At 38.0% G+C, this 26,148-nt stretch overlaps 1 protein-coding gene across 1 annotated transcript in view; it reads left to right on the forward strand.

The window, feature by feature from the left end:
* The window catches only part of CUL5 (cullin 5), a 30,595-nt gene extending 9,180 nt beyond the window's left edge, over positions 1-21,415 (forward strand). The window contains exons 3-19 of the mRNA XM_040054835.1: positions 753-852; positions 2,227-2,403; positions 3,212-3,353; positions 4,374-4,519; positions 4,596-4,676; positions 5,852-5,945; positions 9,127-9,257; positions 10,043-10,150; positions 10,738-10,802; positions 12,793-12,925; positions 13,460-13,591; positions 14,228-14,351; positions 15,071-15,246; positions 15,366-15,527; positions 16,206-16,324; positions 17,605-17,728; positions 18,847-21,415. Coding sequence (XP_039910769.1) covers positions 753-852; positions 2,227-2,403; positions 3,212-3,353; positions 4,374-4,519; positions 4,596-4,676; positions 5,852-5,945; positions 9,127-9,257; positions 10,043-10,150; positions 10,738-10,802; positions 12,793-12,925; positions 13,460-13,591; positions 14,228-14,351; positions 15,071-15,246; positions 15,366-15,527; positions 16,206-16,324; positions 17,605-17,728; positions 18,847-19,041 — 2,209 coding nt within the window. The 3' untranslated portion in view covers positions 19,042-21,415. The remainder of the gene's footprint in view (positions 1-752; positions 853-2,226; positions 2,404-3,211; positions 3,354-4,373; positions 4,520-4,595; positions 4,677-5,851; positions 5,946-9,126; positions 9,258-10,042; positions 10,151-10,737; positions 10,803-12,792; positions 12,926-13,459; positions 13,592-14,227; positions 14,352-15,070; positions 15,247-15,365; positions 15,528-16,205; positions 16,325-17,604; positions 17,729-18,846) is intronic.
* Positions 21,416-26,148: the final 4,733 nt, after the last annotated feature.

The following is a 26,148-nucleotide window of genomic DNA, read 5'->3' on the forward strand; positions in this document are numbered from 1 at the left end:
TGTGGTTGGGAGTGTAACTTGCTTTATTTAGTCTTCCGTATGGAAAGAATACGTATGGGTTAAGATACACTTGCTGGGCTGTCAGGTAGGAAAAAGTTCATTTGGATGTTGATTAAAACTCTGAATTTTGCTTTGCCAGTGCTGTTTTGTAACTTTTCTCCAGTAGTGTTTAACTTGAAAATGCTACTACCTCTACCATGGAATGTTTTGAGTGATCTTATTAAATTAATTGAATGGTCTTTTAAATTACCTGATCCCTCAGGGTTCAAATTTCTCTCAAGGATGGTCTGTTGCCTTCGTAGGATGTTGTAGGATTGTGAAACTATCTGGGAAGGCTGCATGTTCATGATAGCATTTCAGAATAGCATGGGCTGAGTAGTAATGTTGTTACTGGCAAGTGATGTCTGTCTTTGTCAAAGAAAAGCTTTAAAAATTGTCCTTAATTCAACAAGGATTATTGAATAGGTACTGAAACCAGAATTGTCCTACACATCTTCTTGACCATAGCCTTCTCCTAGATAGGCTGCAGTTACTTGCTTCCAAGACTTTTCTTAGAGCTTCAGTCTCTTCCCCAAACATGGTTTTCTCTGGTGGGTGGGTCACTGGGATCTAGCTATGTGTTGTTTAACTACAGCAGATAGAAAGTGTATTAATTTCTTAGACATGCTGAAATGATGACTGTTAAGACCTCATACATTACAGCATTAAATTTTGAGTAGCTGTTACTAAAAGGTGGATAAATTGTTTTCTAGAGATGTACATGCAGTTTGCTTGTGGGATGATAAAGGTCCAGCAAAAATCCATCAAGCTCTGAAGGAAGACATCCTTGATTTTATTAAACAGGCACAAGCGGTAAGTTCTTAATGTTTCGTAACTTCTATTCACATTGTTAAAAAAATAGCCAAATAATTCTGACTTTCATTGGATCTAAATGCGTTGCTTTTTTGTTTGAAGTTTTGTGATGTCCTGGAGATCATAATTGCCCTGTAAACTTCTGTTGACAAAAAGAAGAGCCTTGAGCATTTGCCTGGCTCATTGTTTTCTCACAGTGCTTGAAGCTGGGATGGGCAGTGATTTTTGTGTCATATTAAAAAAAAAAACAACACAGCATTATTTTTGTTTATCCAACAACACTTAATGGAATTTTCTTCCACTTGAAAACTTCTAAAGGCAGAATTTTCTATAAGAAATTACTGTCTGAAGAAAAAAAAGATTTTATATAGCTTCAGTGCTATTTTGACATGTCCATGGATGGTTTTAAAATAAGCCATATGTATGGTGTACTACAAATATCTGTGCTATCGACTCAGCAAGCTCAGCTGTCCAGTTTTATGGGCTTCCCTCCAAATGAGTGACACTGTCAATAGACTCAAAGGAAGTTCTTGTGTTTGTAACACATACTACAGAAAACAGCTTTGGCTATTTCAAAGAGGGAGTTGTTGTGAATTTAAAAAAAATTTCTAAAGCATCCCGTTACGAAGGTTTAGAAAGATGCTGTTCCTTTTTATTTTATCCTTTTAGTGGAATGATTTACACCACTAAGGCTTTGCTTCAAGGAGAATAGTTTTTTATAGAGACCTTTGTATAACCAGGCATATAAATATTGATTTTTAAGTTCCACAGCTTACCTGCTTACATGCATAAATGCTATGCTGAGCTGAGGCCTTTTGATGTGTTTTGTGTTGGCTGTTATTTGATAGACAGATTTTTTTGGCATTATGATAGCATATCAGTGTACAAATGTGGCTAAGTTTTCAGGCTTTAATAAAATATACATGTTAACTATCTGTCTGGGTCTAATGAAAGGTTTGTAGATGCCATCGAATCAAAACTTGTCCCTGTATAGAATATAACACAGTCCTTACAGGTTTATGTTAATTTAAGATTTTATATATGGTCGTACCAGCACGTGCATTTAGACCAAAGATTTTAATAATTTACTTTCACGTGACTTAAAAGGAGGAAAAAAAAAGGTTCATTTCGAAAATGTGAACTACTGAGTACTTTTTTGTTGCTGTCTTCCTTTGCCCTTTAGAAATGGGCCATATGACATGGGTTAATAAGTAATTCAAGAAAACAAATGGCACTCCAATATGTAGACTTTCTTAGTCTAATACATCTGTATCTTTCAGTTTTATATGGGGAGGTTTTTTCAGCATCAGTGAAGCCTGTATTTAGTGCATAAATTGGTTTATAAATTCCCTCCTCTGCTCGCCCCACCTGCAGAGAGTGCTGAGTCACCAGGATGATACAGCTCTACTCAAAGCCTACATCGTGGAGTGGCGCAAGTTCTTCACGCAGTGCGACATTTTGCCCAAGCCCTTCTGTCAGTTAGAGATCACTCTGATGGGCAAGCAGGGCAGCAACAAGAAGTCTAACGTGGAAGACAGCATTGTTCGAAAGGTGAGTGAGCTGTACTGCCCGAGAGCTTTGTTGCACAGCTGGCCTCAGTAACGGCACTAAGGGCGTTCTGTAGCTCAAGATGAAATTGCACCAATCCTGTAATGTGGTGCAGCAGCAGTAGGAGCAACCACCAAAAATAATAAATCACACAGTGGAGTATAAAGGGGCACGTTGGCTGATGAGGATTTTGATAAGATCCTCTGTAACTAATCCGAAAGATTTGCAGTGCTTGGATGAGTTGTGGAGTTTTTTATAAACTACGGATGCATTACTTGTGGACTGAACTTTCTTGTTGGATAAATGCAGTATAAAACTGTCAGTCTTTTTCTTTATGTAACTGTGGTGTTAGTTTTTAGTTTTGTCTAAGACTGTACCTGCCAAATGGTGAATTATATTTGGGTGTTTGTCTCAAAAGTACCCCCGATATTGCAACTCCTGACATACTCTATTGCTGGAAAGGCTAACTGATTATCAAGAACCGTAGAAATAATACGGAATGAGTACTTCATAATAAAGATAAACTTCAGATATATCGGGATAACTTTGAAAAGGCATATTTGGATTCAAGACTGATTTCCTTAGCTGTCCAGTTACATAAAGTGAATTTAGAGTGTGAGCAGAATATGACTTGTAAAACAAGTTTAGAGCAAGATCAAGTTCTGACATAGCTGAACTGTTGTGTATGACCTGAAAATTACATTATAAATTGCTCAATTTCTGTTTCTGATGTCTTGTATTTTTTTGCACAAACCTATGTCTGCATGTACCTTTCTGACAGGAATTTTTTTTTTTTCTTCCTGGTATGCAGCTCATGCTAGATACTTGGAATGAATCCATATTTTCAAATATAAAAAATAGACTTCAGGACAGTGCAATGAAGCTAGTTCATGCTGAAAGACTAGGAGAAGCTTTCGACTCCCAGCTCGTTATTGGAGTTCGAGAATCATATGGTATGTCTTGCACACACTGATCTGTTGCCTCCTCACTTAAGTAAATGAATTTTCTTCATACAAAGTTGGCGGTTGTGGTGGTAAGGTTGGAATAATCTCAGCATTTTGTATTGATTTTTTTTGTTTTGCTTGTTGATATATGACACCAATTAAATTTTTTTTATAATCTTTAGCTTGTAAGTGATTTACCTGTGTATCAGTTACTGCAAAATCAATGTTTTCAAAGAGAAGAGTACTTTCTGACCTTTTGGGGTTGCATGTATGACTTACTCTGAGATCCTTTACATACTGTTTTCTGATTCTTTAGACCATTTGAAGAAGAAATGCTAAACAGGTTACATTTAAGACTTTCAGTCTTTTTCTTTGCTGCAGAACAGATCTGTGTATCTGAAACTTCTGTGATATTTCACCATTGCACTTTTGAAAGCTTTCCAGCCTGTTGAACTAAACTTGTGGCTAATACTGTCTAAGACAGCTTTTTATAGAAGTCAAGTTCTTTTTTTAAAGCATATTCCATTTAATGATTATTCATTTCTCTGTAACAGTTGAGAGGAAAGTGGAAACTTTTCCAAATAGTGCAAAGCACTGCAATAAGCTGATGACTCTATTCTTGTAAAACAGGGAAAAAAGTCTAAAAGACATTGTGATTCCAGGAACAGTGTCTAAGGGAAGCTTTTTGCTCATTCAGGTGGAGAACTTTCCGCTGCATTAGGCACTATTCTGAGCTTTTTTTATTCCTTCCTTGCAATTTTGCAGTTGTTCATGTATTTATGGTTACCAAGTCTGAATGTCTGAAGTGCTGGAGCTGAGTATGAATTTTTTTTTTTCAGTTTGCCGTGTTCCTGGGAGCAAAGATTGGCCAAATTTGGTTATCTTTGTGGTTGGAGTGCATTTATCAGATATTTCAAATTGTTCAATGCAACCTTTTAATACAAGTCTCACTCTCTCATTGAAGTTTGCTGATTATTAGCCACATAAATTTCCAAGACTTGAGAGTAAGTTTGGACTTTCTCTTTGCAGTTAACCTTTGTTCTAATCCTGAAGATAAACTTCAGATATATCGGGATAACTTTGAAAAGGCATATTTGGATTCAACAGAGAGATTTTATAGAACACAGGCTCCTTCTTATTTACAGCAAAATGGTGTACAGAATTATATGAAATATGTAAGTAAAAATTCTGTTGTAGCTTTGTACTGAATGTGTTAGTCCTTAAAATGATTGCTGTTCTGCTTTTGCACAGGCAGATGCTAAACTAAAAGAAGAAGAGAAAAGAGCACTACGATATTTAGAAACAAGACGTGAATGTAACTCTGTAGAAGCAGTGAGTATAATGTGTATAAAAATTATGTATTTCATAGTTATATAGTGTTATATTGCAGTTTTTAGTTTTGTGTTACAGTATTATTTGATAGCAGTAAATTGAAACTGTGTGTTTTATAGTTTTTAATCATAAATAATTTGTTGCAAAAACATGTATCACTTTCCAATTTGGTAACTTACAATTTCTGCAAGTGTTTTAATAATACATGTAGATCAAAAGTTAAAACTGAAGGGCAGGTTTTTGTTCAGATTGGTTTTTGGTTTTTTGTTTTGAGTTAGGTGTGGTGGATTTTTTTCCTGTGGTTATCAGTGGATAAGAATTATGTTTGAAAATAAATTGTCAAATCTGTTTGGCAAAGGATTTCTCAGTGCTCATTTACAACACCTGAAAGAGTTATTGTTCATTGCAATCAAAAGGAGTGATAGAATTTCATTAAAGCTGTAATATATTTCCTCTCAGGCTGAAATATGGCCATTTAATATAAAAGATGGGTTTTCTTCTTTTCCTTCCCCTTCTTCCTTCTTCAGCAATTTTTACACAGTTCAGATTCTAGATGAAGATTTAATTGTAATGAATATGTCATAATTTTCTGTGTTGAAATTAGTTCAGGAAACAGGTTATTTGAAATAAATACCTTTTAAATCCGATCACTTTTCTGAAGTGGATCAAAATGCGCTTTACACCTTTTGTTAAGCTGTGAGTCATTCATTTTGCACAGGTATAAATTGTAGCCTGTGTAAGAGGCTGACAAAGGAGAGATGGTCCTGACGTGTACAGGCATTTTCTGTTCTAGATCTCATGCCTTGTTCAAGCCATCCAGCCTGGTCCAAATAGGGTATGCTGGAATGAGAACTATTCTTAGCTCTTGGATGTATACTTGGAAATGAAGTAGGGTAGTTACTGTTCCAGAAGTGGTGGCTCCCTTGGGAGAAAAGAGTCGCCAGAAATACTAGAGCTTATTAATGGTTTGGAGGATAAACATTTTGAAGAAATATGGTTCCTGCATAGATTCTATTCAAACTGCACATACTTTATGAATCAGTGAATGAGTTAATTATTTTGTAGAGCTAATTGTTGAGAATAAGTTAGCTTTTGTGTCGTGGCAAACTTGAGACACATCAGACTTTGGCGTTCAGATGGCTGCTTCAGCTAATCCTGTGTTTAATGTATTTCAGCTCATGGAGTGCTGCGTCAATGCCCTGGTAACATCTTTTAAAGAGACTATTTTAGCTGAATGCCAAGGCATGATCAAACGAAATGAAACAGAAAGTAAGTGGAGCTTCAAGAGCAGTGCAGGGTGAACCCTGCATGAACTGCATAAAAATAGATTTGTGTGTAGATGTATCAAATTACTGTTTTTAATAGATGGTGGTAGTGTTTCATATAAAAATATTATTGTACATGAACAGTCCAACAAAAAATTATCATCATTCATTCATATTTTTTTCCTATCATTTTTGAAATCTATATACGCAATACTCTAAATTGAGTGGATAGCTCGTATCTTGCTTGAAATAAAATATTTTGTGCTCTGTTTTCTTTATTTTTCCTGACACTTACTTGCATCTTATTGACCAACTCTGGTAAATGTTCCATATGTCTTTTTCTTTGAGTACTCCAGATACAAACATTTCCTCTTTGTTTCGCCGCACTACCTCTTTACACCTGGGAAAAAAGCGAAACATCTCTTAATAAAAGATGTTTTTTCTGAAAGGCAGGGAGAAATTTTTCTTACTCTGATTATTGATGCGGGACCTGTAGGTCAAATGAACAAAACCTCTGCGGGTTCCATAGGCAGTATATCAGTGTGAGTATTGAAAGTTAGCTCTGCCTTTTCAAAGTTTTCAGAAGATTTTTTTAACTCTGCTGCCATAAGTTGAGAAGCTAGTGTGATTCAGAAGTCTCCTGTATGATAAAATAAACTAAATATGTTGTTAAAATATTACAGTTCATGTAGGAACAATTAAAAACAAACAAACAAAAAACCCCAACAAAACCTGAAATCACAGGTTAATTTTTCTTTGAAGTCTTGGTATCCTGCAGCCAGGGAGTAATTACTAATATCTTTGGAGGTTTTCATTTCTATGGAAATGAGAAAACTGTTTTATGGCTTAGAATATTATAAAAAGTACTCACTTTTTAAAGCCAGCATTTAAGAAAATATTTGACCTCAAAACTATGTCATACGGATGTGTTTATCCAGCAGCATGATTTCTGGCTACAGTCCAGAGCTAAATGTAGAAAGCAATGAAATGTCTTACGAGTACATGTTACAGCCTTTGGGAGAATTCAGGAGGCTTATTTATGTAAATACAGAGCTTCAGAAGGGTTCATCTGCCAAAGGACCTTTCTTTAGAAACCTGTTGAAATATTCACACAGCCCTCTCTTGTGGCTGTCTGTCCTGTGGTGGTGCTTGCTTGCAGAGCACTTCCGTTTAGTCTGTAAGAACTGTTTCAAATGCTTCAATGGAGGAGGCAGGTGCAGATGACTGAAACGTAATTAAAGACTGGAGCTAGACATAGTAATGCATACATCTGATAGTGTCCTCTGCTGTGCCTTGCTTATGCATCTCACTTTCTGATATTATCTGCCCCAAAGAATTCAGGGATGTTTTCTTTATTAAACAGCACTGCCAAAAAAGGGCCGTTTTGGTGGTGATTTTTGGCTATAAGCTGGGCACATACTCTTGTTACATTAAGTAATATTTGCATGCTGTGGAAAGACAGGAAGGAATAATGTTTTCTAATAAAATCTATCAAAAATGTCATAGCTTGCAAACCCTTCAGAATTGACTTTCTGTGTTTTTGTTTGCTTATAGTTTTGGGGAAGGGAGGCCTAAATTTTATTCTTGAAGTGCAACAGAAATAAAAAGTATGCTTCGCTTTCATGAATGTAGAATGAAAGCAGACTATAAGTGCCCCAACAACTACAGCATGCATTTCTTTACTCTTCAGTGTCTTCAATGTATTCTGAGAGAAATTCCAGTAAAATACTCTTTCTGGTTTTGTTACTTTGAAATCTGTCTTTGAAGAATTTATGGCTTTTTGGATCCTGCACTCTTAGGGATGCACCTGGAGTTTTCCTTTGCCACTGATTCTTAACAGAAGCCATTGATTTTTTTTTTTTTTTTTAAACTATTTATGGCATCAACTGTACAGAAACAGATGTACAGCCTTTTACCGTATCTTTTTGTTTCTTTTTCTCCCCTCTTTTCCTCCCTCTTACTATTTTAAAAGCCTAGATTAAAAGATCCAGTAAAAGTTGAGCTTTTTGGACTTTTTTTATGTAAAACAGTGCTGGCATTTGTTAAAGCAGATCTAACTTGCACTGAGAATGCTTCCAACTACATTTTTGTTTTCTGGTTTCTGAAATGCTGTCATTCAGCCCATTACGAGTTGTCTGTAGTACCATTGCAAGTTCTTACTCAAAGTTGTTCGTAGTTTCCTTTAATTTGCATTGTTATGTTCTGAAAGGTTTTTTTTTCTTCTCTGTACTTTTCTATTTACTTCTGCAGCAGCTGTTGCGGTACAGATGATGGTAGCATATTTCATCCTCAGTGGTGATGGGAACTTGATGTTTGTTGCTGACAAAAGTAATGCAGAGGAGAAAACAAAGGCAGGGCCTCTGACTTTTCCTCTTTCACAGTAGACATAACATTGAGGAACTTAGCAAATCTATTAATTTTTTTTCTGTCAAAAAGGAATCAGAGTCCATTTGTTGTACTTCATGAAGCAAAGTCCTTTGCCATGCTGAGTTCAAATCTCTGTGGTCTCTTACAACAATCTGGTGACCTTAATCCCAGTGTTCTTTGTGGACAGCTTTGTCAAGATAATTATTGATGTTTAAGTATCTTTTTTTTCTTTTTTTAAGCACTATTGAGATATCTTCACAAAAAGTAGATAAATAAAGTACATCACTTTTTGAAGTTAGTCAGTTTTGGTTACTTCAGAACTTTTATAAAACAAAGCATTGTAAGTGGTGCTGAAACATACACAAAGACAGGTGTGTTTGGCTTTAATTTAAAATTTTAAAATGTCTTGAATCCATGCAGTTTCCTGCATAGATTCCTGTAGGATTCCAACTGAGAGACATTCTTGCCAGGGGTTTGAAGGCAGTTAGAACCTGGACTTAATCCAAATTGGCATTAGGTTTAGGGGGATCTAATTCAAGCTTGTGATACTATATGCATTAGCATACTATAAAAGATAATACATGCATAAGCAAGTATTACATTGCAATAAATATATTTTTTTTACCTTCAAAAGAATCTTCTTGTAGGACCAGAATTAGAACAGTACTCAAGATATCTTTCTTTTTAAGAGATGAATTGGATTATCTGTTCTTCACATATTTAATGTTCCACTTGAGGCATGCCTAGGAGAAATGCAGTGTATTTGGGCTTTATACAGGTCTTTGGCTGGTGGCTTCATCGGTATTTGTATCTTTCAGAGTTGCATTTAATGTTTTCACTGATGGATAAAGTTCCGAATGGCATAGAGCCTATGCTAAAAGATTTGGAAGAACATATTGTTAGTGCTGGACTTGCAGACATGGTAGCAGCTGCTGAAACAATTACTACTGTAAGTGTATTGGGTTTTAATGAAATAACAACAGGAAAACGACTTTGCAGTAGTTAAATATTCTCTATTTGTGGGGCAAATGCATGAATGGAAAATAATTTTTAAGATTTTATGCTTAGAGATCAAATTTTGATAAACTGAAAGTTCTAAATATCTAAATACCTAATTTAGGATAACTTTTTATTCTGTATGTTTTCAGTTGTGGCTTTAAAAAGTGATTCTAATTTGCAGTAAAGGTTATAAATTAAGTGCGTGGGATGCTTATACAATACAATTATGCTAGAAACTTAATTTTAAAAGCCTAATCAATTTTTCCAGAATTATAACTTCCTGATGAAATTTGAAATTTACTTTCAGTCTAGGAGTCGTTGTTCGGTGTGGAAATTATAAGGTTTTTTTTCCCTACTGTATTTTTTCAGCTTTTTATCATCTTTTTTTCTTTGGGTCTAGGAGGCCTAGGTGTCTGCAGCAGTTAGGATGTACCATGTTCTTTTATTGATCCTTGAAAACGTCCTTTAAAATGGAACATTGCTGTATAATATTTGAAAGTTACAGATTTTTTTATTTTTTTTTTTAAGTATATATATGCTGGAAATACTACCTGAAAGTCTGTGTTTAAGCCTACATGCTGCAGAGCTCTTCAATCCAGAGACTAAAGATAAAATGTGCATTCACAGTATGCAGGCTTTTTAGGGTACAGCATTTTTACAGATTAGGGAATTAGGTATATGCACACACTGAATTCTGTGGAGCCTGGGTTTTTTATTTGATTTTTGCCTCTTTAGGATTCTGAGAAGTATGTAGAGCAATTGCTCACGCTATTTAATCGGTTTAGCAAGTTGGTTAAAGAAGCTTTTCAAGATGATCCAAGATTTCTTACTGCCAGAGATAAGGTATGTGTTTCTACTGGTCTTTTGTTCACTGTAAAAATTGTTGCAATTTGTATTATGATGTCTCCAAAACCCTTGTGCCCGTTCACTGTTAAATTTAGAAGCTGCTATTACTCTGTTAAATATGCAGACTAAAATATTGATGAAACTTACTACCAGCTGAGGAGCTTTTCATTTCTGTTGTAGTGCTGCATAAAGTTGCATATATTCAGCTTTGTAATGTTGTAGAGCATGTACATTAGAAGATGACCTTTGTATTGAGAACCATAATGTCTGATTCAGCAACAGTTTGTGTTTGGAATTTACTTTGTGTTTGACTTCAGACGTGCAACCTGGTCCAGGTAATCCCTTCCTAAGTTGTTGTTTGAAGGAAACTACTACGTTAGTTAGGAAAAGAGGAAAACCTCAGTTAATTGGGAAACTGAGTCATAGAATTTGAACTCTCAAATTGAAAATAGAATCTACAAGCTTTGGCCTAATAAAAAAGAAAGGAATTAATTCCATATTACAGTAGTGTAAAAAGAGAAAGTCTTTGCAATTCATATCAGAGAGAAACGGAGTGAAGCACCAATAATCTAATTATTTTTCAGGCATACAAAGCAGTTGTGAACGATGCTACAATATTTAAACTTGAATTGCCATTGAAGCAAAAAGGGTAAGCCACGTAAACTTTATGTGAATCAAGGTTTTTAAAACGTCTCTTCAAAAAGTAATTCTGTGTTTAAAAGGGCTTTGCGTTATTTGCATTATGGAATTTCAGATTGCGTATTGACCTCTGGTAAGACTCTTTGTGTGGAAGCAGATCAGTGAATAGCAGCCTGGTTCAGCTTGAATTTGTTTGTAGTATTTGGGGATCTGTTCATTTATACTATGACTCAGTTTGTTAGCTGAAGTTCATAATGGCTTCCTGGATTATTAATTCCAAAAACCTCAGCTGTATAACTCTGTTGCAACTTCAGCAAAGGTCCTGGGGAAAAATGAGGCAGTAATCTTCATGGGAATAACTGTGGCCGATTAAGGTGTAACCATCCACAAGCTGTTTTCCACCTCCTCTTGTGCCAGTTGTGAGTGTGACCTGTCCAGCTGTTGCATTTTTGTTTCAGTGCAGGATTAACCAGGTTAGTTTAAACAACTTCCAGTAGATTAGGCAGACCTGCGTGACTCAAGAAGAAGGACCATGCTTACAGTGCCTGCTCTGCTAACTCAGCCAAGAGAAGGTAGCAGTCAGTTAATTGATTGTTAACATTTACCGTGTGATGTGCCACTTGAGTAGGAATTTGTATATATTTAGGTGCTTGGGATTGCTTATATATAGTTTGTCATCTGATTTACTATGGAAACAAAGCTTTTGTAGCTGGGCTGCCAGCTTCCCTTTCCAATTGCTTCTAGTTAGGAGTGGATGGTTATAAATATCTGTCCAGCATCTTGGTTCATATTCTGGGTTTGGTTTCGGATAATGGTAAGCCTGAAGAGGAATTAGTCTTTATCCTTGTGTTTATTGGAGGAATGCTGTCACAAAAGACTGGATCCCTGCTTTCTATACTTTGCACAGATGTAGGTAAGGTAGAGGAGTTTCTTAAGTGTCTTCTAATAGTTTCCTTTCCTCTGGGACCATTCCAATTGATAACTCATTCAAACTGTTCTACTCCTAAAGTGAATCCGGCCTAGTGGTTTCTTAGAAACCACTGGGATTGTGCTTGTCTTCTGTTCAGCATTCGTCTTCCCAAGCACTTTGAAGTTGTCTAGATATGCAGCCTGGTTTGAGCAAAATGAAACCTCTGTAATATCCAAAATACTTGTCATCTGCTTGTGCTTCCAATGGTCTTTAGGAGGGCAGAAGATATTAGCCTGCAAGCTGCCTTATGAATGAAAAAGCAAGAACAAATTGTGTGAAGAGTGTATAGCTCTGTCAATGCTAATCAGTGAGAGGGTGAAATAATGAGCAAGAAAAATGGATTCCTGAGCTTGCTGTGGGCCCTTGAGTAGCAGTCAGGGTGGTGCTGTCTGACTAGGAATAGGGGTTGGTTCTTGCCCTTTGGTTTTATTCACCAGTCTAGACACAGGTTCGGAACAATGCTTGATGCATTTTGAAGAAACACAGTCTGTCTACTGTGGCATTTTGTTCAACTTAAGTCTGCATTTAATCTCGTAGCTGTTAGTCCATCCTTTATAGCTGTGATTAAATAATTTTATCCTGTTACTATGAGTTAGATGTGTTGAGTTTTACAGTCTGTGAAGTGTGCTACAGGAGGCTGTTCTTAAGACCACATTACAGCTTACTGAGGAAATGAGTGAAGCATTTCACTGTAGCATTTGTTAATTCTTTACTGGAATACTTCTTTCCATGCAGTATTTTGTTGTTTCAAACTGTAGTTTTACCTATATACTTAATTGTTACAGTTCTAAAATTGTAATTAGTTAAAATAAGCTGTAGAAGCTGTCTGAAAGTGTTTGGCAATAGTTACTCTTTCAAGAAGAAAGGGTGTTATGCCTAAGTTTTCATTAGTTTATGAGGCTATAAATTCACCACCAGGATCCTTGCCAAGGGGATCAGAAGAGAGTGGTCTGTCTTGTTAACAGTGTAACTACTCCAGAATAGCAGGATTCTGTATGGTTTGAAGAAATACTGTTCTTCTTTTATCTAGTGTTGGATTGAAAACACAGCCTGAATCCAAATGCCCTGAGCTTCTTGCTAATTACTGTGACATGTTGCTAAGAAAAACACCACTAAGCAAAAAACTAACTTCTGAAGAAATTGAAGCAAAGCTTAAAGAAGTGGTATGTTTTTGCTTTCTATTTCTCAGTTATTCTGAAGAATGAATTTGTTTGTTTTATTTCCTTATGTGGGTTGAGGCCTTGATCTTTAAAAGCAGTTATGCGAGGTGTAATAATAGAGAAAAGAGTTTATTATGTTATTGTGTGTCTGTGTTTAAATACTGTGAATCATTCAGTGTTTCATGTCTCCTGTGTCAGTCCACAAAATTGGTATACTAAATTAATGCCTACAGGAGACTATAATTTATTACAATAACTAATATTTGTTTAGAAAATAATACAGGAGATTTTTACATATCAGTGTCAAAGTCTTTTTCGATTTAAGAGAATTTCTTGATGTTTGACAAATGAAGAAATTGAAGATGTGATATTATAAAACATTAATTGCTGATGCCTATGATAGTATTAGCACAGTTGCTCTTAATGCAATGTCAAGTAGCCTCTCTCTAATCGTAGTCTACAGTGCCATTAGATCAGCATTCAAATACTTGTCTGGTTTACAATGCAAATAAATAAACAAGACTCTATTTTTGACAGCTTTTGGTACTTAAATATGTACAGAATAAAGATGTTTTCATGCGATATCACAAAGCTCACTTAACAAGACGTCTGATATTAGATATATCAGCTGATAGTGAAATCGAAGAGAATATGGTGGAATGGCTCAGAGTAAGTAGCATCAGATCTTTCTTTGGTTGTGCCTCATTCTTGTGATTAGTTAATATTCTACTCTTGAACTTAAATACCTTTCTTGCTTAGGTGAGTTTTATCTTTAATAGCAAGCCACTCAGGGCATCTTACACTTCCCTTCTATCACAGTACTTTGTGAAAGTAAAACTGTTTGGCTCTTCTCCAATAGTAGCTGTGATAGATTTTAAAATATTTCACTTACAATTATCTAAGGGTTTCATATATTCCATATGCAGATAAGCAAAATGCAGTGTACTTGTTTAATGAAATAAATAATTTGAGATCCATTCTAATTTTGAATTTTTATGTAGATTAGAATATTATTTACATGCCTTTAACATTCCTTCAAATCTTGGAACTCATGGATTGCTTAATGCATATGTTCTTCAGCACTTGAATTTCTTTAAAATAATCATCATATGCCCTTAAGGGATAGCTACTTACTATCCATGCAAAAAACCCTTTATATTGCATTGCAGATTCACTACTTGTAAAGTGATGATACCAGTGTACTTCTTTGTGCTATTGATTTATTCAAGCTTATTATTTTAAAAATAAAGCCTTTTGTTCATAGTTTTCCATGTCACATTTACTCTGTTCTGTTTGTTTATGTAGGAAGTGGGAATGCCAGCAGACTATGTAAACAAGCTGGCTAGAATGTTCCAGGATATCAAAGTCTCTGAAGACTTGAACCAGGCCTTCAAGGAAATGCACAAAAATAATAAACTTGCTTTACCAGGTATTGTTTTCAAATGATTTGCTATTTTTTATTTCTCTTACTGAAAAATAGCTCTGTTAATGTTAAGTTAAAAATTACGTCAACTGCAGGTTGAACACCATCTCCCTGGCATTGTTGCCCCTAGATGTCTGTAGACTCTGCTTTCTCCTGCAGTTGATACTCATTCTGTGAGTTGTTTTGGGTTTTGCTTGTGAGCAGTCTTGTAGATACAGATTCCCTTCTTTTGTATACAAATTGCAAGCAGGGGTTTGAACTGGCATCAGCCAGGTGAATGCCTGAACTACCTCCTTTTATGCCCTCATCATTCTTCGAGTGCTCCATGCTGTGCTTCTCCTTTATCTGCCAGCAGGAGAGCTAGATGCATGCTATGAAGAGCTTAAATCACATTCTGAGTTTGTTTCAATGATGAGAGAGGCTGAGGAACATCAAGTATTGGACCTGCCATGCTGAAAACCCTTTAGCAGTGCTTATAAGCATCAGCTGTAAAGCTGCACCAGTGTTCAAGGAGCTCTGCAGCAGCAAGCCAAAAAAGCAGGTTTCAATCAGGGCTGCTGGCAGAAAGCCAGTGGTGCCTTAATGTTGAAGTAGGTAGACACCCTGCAACTTTCTGAAAATTCAGTCCTTCATAATTGTGTCGAGAGTAAGAAAAAAACCCAAAACATTTTGGTTTATCTCTCTGTTGTACCTGGAGATTCATTTAATCCAATATCGTCATACAGCTGACTCTGTGAATATCAAAATTTTAAATGCTGGCGCCTGGTCCCGAAGTTCTGAAAAAGTGTTTGTCTCGCTGCCCACGGAATTAGAAGATCTCATCCCAGAGGTTGAAGAATTTTATAAAAAGAATCACAGTGGTAGAAAACTCCACTGGCACCACCTTATGTCCAATGGAATTGTAAGTGTGTAGTTTTCATTGTATCAATCTTGGTGACTTGCGCTCTCTGTGTATTTATAACAGTAAGAAAGCTTGTGACCCAGACAGGCTTATAAGTAAAATTTTCATCCTCTTCACAGATAACATTTAAGAACGAGGTTGGCCAGTATGACTTGGAGGTAACAACATTTCAGTTGGCTGTGCTGTTTGCCTGGAACCAAAGACCCAGAGAGAAGATCAGTTTTGAAAATCTTAAACTGGCAACTGAACTCCCTGATGCAGAACTTAGGAGGACTTTATGGGTATATCCCTTTCTCTTGAAACAGATTGCTTCTTGATTTTTGTGTTCTGAAATACTGGATTAGTATTTTTAAAGCACTGTCTGATAACACTGAAGCTGAAATGTGAACACCTTTCTTGGCAATTAATCAGTTGTAGTGCTGGCTCCTTGCACTGAGCCAGCTGAGCACACACAGCCTTCACAATTAACGTGTTCTCTCTACCCAGTGTTACTTCACAAGCTTTTGGAAACTGCAAGAATTTTTTGACCATATGCTGCCTAAAGCACAGAGTTATGATTGTGTTTTGTCAAGTGGGTCTGGTCTAATTCTAGGAAATTAGTGACACCTTGTAAATACATATTGCTTAAACATAACTTCAGTGTTTGCTTTAGCAGACTTCTAATTATTTAGCTCATGAGTTAAGAGAGAAATCATTTAAGTTGGACTTAACACCATTTCTGTAGCTGTGAGTTTGTGTATTTTACTACTTTGTATGATTTTGCTTATGCTAACCCATTTCAGAAGGAGATTGGGTAAACTGTGTCCCCCCTCTGATTTTACTAGTTCCAAACAAGGCTATGTCGTTCTCTAAGTACAGTCAGCACAGCAGTGAACTATGGTTGTAGAAAATAGTTGTTTCCATTTACAAAGTCTGGTGTTTTATTTTCATTCTTTCTCCCCCTCCCCTTTTCTCTGTAGTCTCTTGTAGCATTTCCAAAGCTGAAACGTCAGGTTTTATTATATGAACCTCAAGTCAATTCACCCAAAGACTTTACAGAAGGAACCCTCTTCTCGGTGAACCAGGAGTTCAGTTTAATGTAAGATCATGTTTGAAAAGTAAAATAACAATCTACTGTTTCATAACTAAAGGAATTCACTTTAACTTGACCTTTGTTCTTGAAAGTTTTCAAAATTAACCTAGACACATGCTTTGCTGCCCTGCCCTCACTTATTTTGGTAAGTCATGCTTCAGGTAGGTGATTGGACTAGATGACCTGCAGCAGCTCCTTCAAACAAATGTTTTTATAATTCTAATTTCTGTGAAATTAAATTTCTTACATTTAGGGATGAGGTGCAAAATTGGAGGCTTTGCTATGTTCCAGTTAGCAATAAGTCCATAAAATTTCATGGAAGACAGTCTGTAATCAGAGCACTAGTGCTGTATTGATTATTACACACACACACACACACACACAGAATTTCAGAAACAGAGGTGGTAAGTTTAAAAAAAGGAAGTGAAACTGCTTAATAATATGGTGCTGTGAAGAGCCAGGATTTTTGGTGTGGCTCTCACCAGAGAGGGGTGTCTTTATTTCTGTGAGAATTGTAGTGCTCTTACTGGTGCTTTGAAATCCTTTGAGCAGGAGATGACACAAAGAGAGAATGTCTAAGTGGTACATACTACATTCAGAGTGGTTTACTTGCTTCTGCCTGCCTCTACTGTCTATGACTATCATGAGAACTGGCACCTTGCTAGGAACCTCAGATTCTGTGCCTCATTTTCAGCAGCAGCTGGACATCTGGATCTGTGGAGAAGGAGATAAGTGACAAATCTGCTTTCCTGGAGCTTAAGAGTGTTGCCCAGGGCCATAATTCTTATTCCTGTCATCAGGATTCTGAGCTTAGGGAAATGACGAGAGGACGTGGCAGAAGACCCGGGCTGTAGAGAAAGTTTGTGGGTGACCACTGAAGAATGCCTTCAGCTTTCTTTGTTGAAATAGCTGGGTTTTGTCCCAGGCAGTTCTTTGATGGAATATTAACTAGTCAAATTTCCTGAACTGCATTGTAAAACCTTCCTCCAAAGAACCTTACATTTATATAATTAAACTGAAATATATTTTTCTGAAATGCTATTGTTTCAGCTACTGGATTTACTTGTAATGCTAGCATTATTTACGTTTCATCGTGTGGAGACACTGGCATTGAGTTTTGATCTGTCAGACACCTCTCTCACTGCTGTAATGCTAATAACCTATACGTATCTGATCTATCATGGCGCTTGTTCCCTGCTGTAATTTAACAGGAATTCTGTAATTGAAAGTGTTTTGGGTTTTGGTTTGGTTTTTTTCTCACTTTCATGCAATACAACTTTTTTCAGAAAAAACGCTAAAGTTCAGAAAAGGGGCAAGATAAATTTGATTGGTCGATTGCAACTTACTACAGAGAGAATGCGGGAAGAAGAGAATGAAGGAATAGTCCAGCTAAGAATATTGCGAACCCAGGCAAGTAACCTGCTGGAGGAACACAAAATTCCCCTATTTCTTTTGGTGCATTATCATTACTGTAATTTGTTGTATTATCATTACACGCTGTCCACAGCTGGATGTTGCTGTATGAAATGGGTGCTTTTGAATCCCATTGGAAGTCACTTCTGCTGTATGACTCTAGATCCTTGTGAATACCTGATTTTGCGTGTGTGTTGGTGCACTTGTAGTTACCAGTCTCCTGTTCTGAAGTACCAGGTCATCATCTTCAAAGAGGACAAAGCAGATATTCAGCAAGTGGTGAAGGCATAACAGTGTGGGGTGGGTGACAACAGCAGATTGGTGAAGTTGAATGACACTGGCCACCACCATGAATAAGCAGCATTGTTGATCTCACTATCTCTTTGGTCTGTATGAAGAGAATAATCTTGGAGGTGGGATAACACTGTAGTAACAGCACTATGACTTCTCCATAGAGAAGTTGAAAAGTGCATCTTAGCTGTAGAGGCTGCAGCTTCCTGCTCTGTGGTTGATAGTCGTTCAGTCAGCTACTTAATGTCAATTCTTTTGAGCTGACAGTTTTAGAAAAGCCTGGATTTTTTTCTGGCACGAGGAATCATTACCTACAATGGAGTCTCAAAAAATCCCATTTTACCTTCAAGTTTCTGTCAGGTTGGATTGCAGGCCATGCACATTGTGAGTTGTACCACCTGATGTAACATACAATGTGACCATTCTGGCAGCAGCAGGATTGAGGCCTAGTTGTACTTAGGAAATGAGTGAGATGTTCACAAGGTGTATCACAAGTCACCTAGGAAACTGCAACTTCTGCTCAGGGAGTGAGCGAACATTTGGTTTTAGTGAGTAATTCACACTCTAGATACAGGATTTAACTGCTCCTTTGACTGAAATTTTCTTACATCTCTTGCATCTTGCCAGTGCTTCATTCTTTATCAACTTCGTAAAAGCAATTCTGTATAGGCTAAAAAATGCAGCGTATTTCTGATTTCTAAGGAAAAATACAGACTTCCTTGCTGTCTTGCCTTATCAGGAGCTTCCTGTTAATGCTGTGTTCATTTTGTCACTTCACACAGGCATATAAAAATAATTTTTCCTTTCTTCTTGTCCCCCACCAGGAGGCTATCATCCAAATAATGAAGATGCGGAAGAAAATTACTAATGCCCAGCTTCAGACTGAACTGGTAGAAATATTGAAAAACATGTTCTTGCCACAAAAGAAAATGATAAAAGAGCAAATTGAATGGCTTATAGAGCACAAATATATCAGAAGAGATGAGTCAGATATCAACACCTTTATATACATGGCATAATTGGAGGACTCTGCGGGATGCTGAGAACATAAATGGAAGGGTGCTTGGACACACAGCTGCAACAGTTTGTGCTGCAGAAGGACTTGTTTTGACTTTTGTTACATATTAAAATCCCTGCCTTACCTTACAGAGGACTATATTTTGCCAATCTCATTCAGCTAGCATGATGGCATTCCCTTCATGTTGCACACTTTTAACAGCATGCTGTTTTGTGGGAAACTTGCATTCATGAAGAGCCCATTGTGAACTTTTTAAAGTAGATTTTATTTACACCCACGAGGAAGAATACAGGTTTGGGTTTTTAGATGACCAGTACTTGCACAAGGAAAAAATATTCAAATATTCATGCACTGAGGAACTGCTATTAGTTTTGTTTTGGGTTTGTTTTTTGTTTTGTTTGGTTTTGGGTTTTGGGTTTGGTTTTTTGTTTTTTTGGGTTTTTTTTTTAATGCAGTTAGGACTAGAAGTAGCACTTTCACTTTTGTGTTTTGGATCAACAGAGTAATGTACTGTCCATCTCTGATCCTTTTCATGTAATAACATTTGAGAGACACAAACACGTGTCACAACTGATACGTATTTGTTACAGTTAAAACCTGTTGGCTAGCGCAGTGCTTCAATCTAGTAACTGGATTTTAATAATTGACACATTAAGTGACACAAAAGTAATTCCAAGTCATGGGTGATATTTTTCCCTAAGCAAGAGATCATTGTTTTTAAATTGTTTCCTGTAAACAAGTGGATACATTGTTACCTTATTTGGACGGGTGATTTGCTACAATCCTTTTCGACAAGGTAAAAGTTTCTTGAAGGATACTTCACTCTAAAAGCAGTTTTCATGGATGGGTCCACTATAGGAGCAAAAATATTAAGTGTATGTCCATGTACATTTAATATTTATATTCCATTATGACTGCATATATCAGGATGCATTAAAGAGTAATTTATGCACAACTCCCGCAGAAAGAGAGTAACACTTGAAGATCCCTGTACTGTTTCCTCAGTGGTAACTTTTATATACATGCAAGGTTAATCCAATTGGACTAGTCGACATCTTTATATGAAAAACAAACCCTCTACTTTTTATTTTGTAACTGGTAGGGTAGGAAATACACTTCCACTGAAAATGATAAAACGATAAGGAAAAAATACCTTGTTCCGTGTATGTGGAGAGAGTGCCAAACACACGTCAGGAATCTCAACTTCTTAATGTTACCTCTTCCATTCTCAATCATCTGAAGTAGTCATTTGGCACTGCCCCACTCTCTGCTGCTCTGAAATGTCCCGGCATGTACTGGAGCGATACCATGAGTCATAGGAGCAGAGTGCCTGTCTTAGGACAAAGGTAAGTTGTGCTTTTTTCAGTTCTGTATGAGTTTTTCTTCTATAAATTAAAAGTGTGTGAAGTTATTTTATAATTAACCAGTTGAACTACAACATCTAAAGGCCTCATCTTCTTTGATGATGAAATGGGGAAGAGGATACAATTAACTTTAGTCAAAAAGAAAGCCTTCCAGTAAGTAAGAGGAGGAGTTTTACTTTCACATGGTTGCAGTAAAGTATGCAGTAGGAGTGGTTTAAAAGCAAACTCTCCAAGAATGGCTTTTTGCACCCTTAAGCAGGCTGTGTGCTCTGTTACTAATGTAAATGCCAGCGTGACTGCCAGAGAACAGTGTGTACTTGGACGTGTTTGAGTAAGAAATTTTTGGTAGTGAGGGTTTCATGACCAAGAGATGGAGAAATCAAGGCCTGGCCAATTACAATTGATTGAAATACTACAGCTTGTGTTACATGCTTTCATTGATACTCAAAAGTAGATGCTGTTTAAAAATATTGCATCTTTTATGTTGGCCCTGTGGTGTTGCAATTCAGAATCAAAAGCAAGTGGTGCTCTGTGTAGTTAACCAATGAAACTATCTGAACATTAGAAAACAAAATTCTAATAAAAAAACTCTGTGCTGCAAGACTTTCAGTCTTTGTAACTTAAAAGTAATAAATGCTTACTTGGGATAATTGGGGAAAACATGACAGTCTGAGCACACTCTTCAACATGAAAAATTCTAGCCCTTAACCAGAGAAGAACAGGTGTGAAATGGTCACATGGAAAGAGCTGCCAAGAGGATAATGCTAATTTTGAAGCCATTGGTTTAGATTTGAGAGAGAAGTTTAAGAGACAGCATCTCAGATACAACTGTTTGAGGAAGCTGGAATGTATACAGAAAGAAAAAGGTTGCTAAAAGCTAGGGAGTTACACATTCCCTCAACTAATTAATACAGTACAACCTAATAGTTAACTATACATTTCTCAAAACCTGGGATGGAAATAGAATTGGTAATGTGCCTATGATAGGGTCGTTTTTTCTTTAAAGATATACTAGAACTCGATGTTGGGTTTTTAATGAAATCTGAGACAGACACCAGCAAATTTGTTAAAGATGCAGAAATCACATTTAGCGTCCTTCATCAGGTCACTTCACCAATTTGCACTTAAAACTAGTATCACCTGGGGCACAGGGAGATACCTGGGGTAAGCTGTTCTTTTGGGGAGGGTAGATTCAGATCTAAGTGAAAACTATTCTTCACTTGCAATATGGCAACAACGCACTTTTAAGGCTGCAATTTTTAGCTATGAATATATATGTCCAAAGACCTAGCTTAAGGAGGTGCTGCATCTGAAAAACACGTTGCCACACACACTGCCACGGTGAATAGCTAAGGAACGAAATCTGGTGTAGAAGGGGCGGGGGGGGAATCACTCTTAATGGGTATAATTAAGAAATACTGTTAAATCTTTCTCTGTCCCAACAACTTGGTGAGAATCTCAGTTTCAATTCTGAAGTCTTCCATTTTCCTCTTTCCACAGTTGGTGTCCCTAGCTTCTACTTTTACTCATTTATCTTTCATTTGTTACGACTGTAATGCAGTTACATTTCCAAATGACAATGTGATTTTCTCATTTTCATCTTTTTAAAATGAATATAAATGTTCTGAATGTTCACATCTTGCATTTATCTGCCTTGGGATGCCATTGTCCTATAAAGTGCAAATTTTGAAAATACAATTGGCAAAAAGATTTGATAGTTTTACAGAAAGATTTGCTATCTCAAACTGTTTTCTATTTTCATCTAAATGACTGGGATGCTATCTTTGTAATTCTTTAAGGTCATATTTGTGAAATAAACAATACATGAAAGCTTTCTTGTCATACACACTATATGTAGTCTGGAGTATTGAGCGAACTCGAATTCCTGAGTTGTAATAACTATCTCCATATGGTATTTACAATTTTGAATGTGTGCCACTACCAAGATAATAATGCTGTACAATTTTGAATGGTGGTAGTTTCTGTATGGCAGTCCAGCTGAACTATTTTGATGTACTGCTTAATTTTTGAATTTTATTTTTTAAGTTGTATAATTTATTTTCTTGCAAAATAAAAATGTAATTTAAAAGACTACTAATTTAGCAAGGTATTTTGGTGTCTCACCCTACAAAATTTTAAAGCTGAATTCAAGTGCTCCTCCAAAATATGCCACTGTATGAAATTTCCCTGCCTTCAAGTCCCAACATTTGTTAGGATCAGAATAACTCAAAAAACAAAAGCGGAGACTTATAATTCCTTTCTTGTTAAATTTTTTTACATACCTAAGAGCTATTTAGTCTTCTGAATTCTATTTAAAGATGAGTTGTAGTCTTTCAGCTTCAGTTTATTAAAGCCTGCCATGCCAAAAGTGGGTGGAAGTTGCGTTAGTTCATGGCTTTTTTTAAAAAAGGTTATGCCTCTGTGCAACCTACTGGGATGAACTTGGATTGCTGAATATTTTGGTTGATTTTTCTCTGGAGTTATTACAGTGTGTGTCACTGAAAGTTACTGGTCTTGCCACCGGAACCTTCAGGTAGCCGATCCTGCAGTGAAGTGTGATGTGGGAACAGTCACTTGCCTGAAGGAGTGCTTTGAATGTAATGGATTTTCTTCTCTGATTATCCTTGCCTTTTATGGTGAATGTCTTTTCACATTTCAACTCCTTTCTTTAAGTGCACCAGCTAACATCAGTGTTTTATGCTTTCTGGTACATGCAGAGTTTAGAACTACTGGTATGGAATAAACAGCCATTTTTAAATGCTGCTGTTTAAATAAACTGCTCAGTACTGTGCATGGCAATTGGCCAATGGGCGGTTCTTGGGGGCAGAGTTTTCATGGCAGGTTGCCATTATTTCCTAACTTTTTCCCTCAGTTAGGGCAATATTGAGTCTTTCACAGTGGTTTTTCAGGAAAAGTTGTTCTCTAAAGGCTACTAATCATAGAAGGTAAGTCCTTGGCTGAATCAACTCCTACCCCTGTCAGCATAGAATCATAGAATTGTTTAGGCTGGAAAAGACCTCAAGTCAAACCATTAACCAGTGAGTCCAACCATTAACCTTGCCCTGTCAAGTGCATCACTAAACTATGTCCCTGAGTGACACATCTACATATTTTTTAACTTAAGTCCAGGGATGGTGACTCACTCACTTCCCTGTTATACTGCTTGACAACCCTATCGATTAAAAAAGTTTTCTTAATATCCAATCTAAACCTTCCCTAGAACAAATTGAGGCCATTTTTGTTATTAGGTAGAAGAGACCAACCCCACCACCCTTGGCTACAACCTCCTTTCAGCCAGAGTGATGAGGTCCCCTTGAGCCTCATTTTCTCCAGGTTGAACAACCCCAGCTCCCTCAGCTGCTCCTCCCATGAATTGTGCTCTTGATCCACTCAAGTGGATATCTCAACATCTCTAGGTAGACATGGTGCCTGGCATTTGATCCTCATTTATTTTCGTGATGGAGATCCACTATGGAAATTCAGCTGGATACTGTGCTTCAGCTCCTGTATGCAACTTGAAAAACCTGTAAGAAAGAATGGCTGGAGGCACGAACGCAGCTGCTGCTTCCCTCTGTGGATCCAGGTCATGGCCAAAGCAAGATCACCTGCTCAGCTAAGGAAGAGCAGCACAGTGTGACTTTGTAATAGTCTGTGACTGGACACCAAAAATGAGTGAAGTTAGTACATTATAGTCATTCTTGGTGAGAAGAGATGCTGAAAAAAAGAATGTTAGTCCCAGTGCATTAGCAGGTTATATCCCTGAAAAAGAGCTTTATACTGCCGGAGTAAATGCAGAGTTAAATAAGAGCTTTCTGGTTTTTGTTTTGCGTGTTTTCAGCATTACTCACTTCTGAAAAATATCCTCATCCAACCTGGATGTTTTTGCTATATGGTACATATATATTTTCAGAGTAAAATCTTCAGTTCTTCCTGAGACAATATTTATCAGTTCATATGTTATCTCTGGTTTGAACTTGAAAACTGTCTCTAAATCAAAGGTTTAGACTAGACTACCTTAGAACATCAGCTCCTGGGAGTCACGGAAGTGAAGGAGTACAAAAGCTTCTCTCACCAGTGCCTGTCTCAATCAGACTCTTGCTGCATGTCTGGAGAATCTTTGGATAGATATGGAAAGCAAGAAGTATCTTACTTTTGAAAGCAAAGACAAAGTGAATTTCTCTGTCACAGGGAAGTGAATGAGATGTAGAATAGAAAATTAATTGAAGTAGTTTTGACAAATGTTAGTTCTACAATGTGAAGATCAAATAATAATAATAATAAAAGGCAGCAAACTGATGTTAACAAGTTGTTGAAATACTCTTGCTTTCTAAGTGCTATATCTAAAGCTTGGTTCTTAAAATTTTTTCTAGCTTGTGCTACAAGAGGATGGAAAGGTGCAAGTAAATGCTGCTTTATGTGACTGGTAGACATCAGCCCTGGGGAAAGCTTCGTTCAGTTGTGAGTTACTGTAACAGTATGCTAACTCCTTCAGGGATTACAAAAAGTGGTTAAGAAGAGACTGAACAGAAACAAATACACAGTTGCTTGTCCTAGACTGTGTGCAACAGCACAATTCAGAGAACTTTGTGTTTTGAACCTGTTCCTTTGACATATAAAGCTTGAGACTGGGAAAGAGCCAGGCTTCTCCTGGCCTAGCTCTGTGCATGTTGGAAAGACGGTGAAGAGAGGCACTGTCAGGCTGGCAAACAGCTGTAGGGTTTTAGTGCTGGCCTTCACCTAGAAATCGAGGTTCAGAGACAAGAGAGTGTGAGGGGAGAAAGCACAGTGCAGGCCGTGGAACTGGGATGGGGATCCTGAGACTCGGCTAGGGTTGAGCTGGCATCAGTCGTTCTCTGGAGGCAGCTGCCCGGACCGTTCTCGGCCGGGTTTGAATTCTGAGGTAACAGTGCTAGGGTTTTATGCCATGTCCAGGCGGGAAGGGGTTTAGGGGGAGTTAAGTTGCTGACTCTTCTGAAAACAGCACGCAGCTGCAGCACAGGAGTACGCCAGACACCAAGCTGCTCGGGCTCAGCAATACTCGGCCCTTTCATCCCCACCGACCTTGTGGTGCGCGGGATGTTCCCGATACAGGATCAAATGTCCGCGGCTCAGGTCAGTTTAACCTGCAGCGTGCGGCGGGCGAGGGCCGGGCCGAGGAGGGGCGGAGCGCAGCCTCGGTGGCGGAGAGGACACACCCCCGGGGGCTGGTTCTTTTTCCCGCAAGGATCTTCCACGCCGTCTCCATATGGTTCGCTACCAGTGATTTTCCTACTCGGCGCGGCATCCCAGGCTGTGCGCCCCGCGCCCCCTGCCCCGCCTGGCCCCGAGCGGCAGCACCGCCGGCGAGAGCAACGCGCCTGGCGCTGCGGAACCACAGAATCCCTTCGGCTGGAAAAGACCTCCGGGATCGTCGAGTCTGACCCGCGCCCGAACACCACCGCGTCAACCAGGCCGTGGCACTGAGTGCCCCGCCCACTCTTTCTTTACACACCTCCAGGGACGGTGACTCTCCCGCCTCCCCGGGCAGCGCATTCCGCTGTCCAGCCACCCATTCCGTGAAGCCATTCCTCCTCACGCCAAACGGGGGCTCCCGGCGTGGGGAGACCCCGCGCACGCGGCGGCAGCGGCCCCTCTGACGCCGCCACCCGCCTTCCGCTACAGCCAATGGCAGGGGCGGGCGCGGCACCGCCCCGGGCCGCGGGGCCAATAGCAGCGGGCGGGGGCCGGGGCGCCGCCGGCTATAG

Source organism: Hirundo rustica, chromosome 2 (assembly GCF_015227805.2).
Source record: "Hirundo rustica isolate bHirRus1 chromosome 2, bHirRus1.pri.v3, whole genome shotgun sequence".
Lineage (NCBI taxonomy): Eukaryota > Metazoa > Chordata > Aves > Passeriformes > Hirundinidae > Hirundo > Hirundo rustica.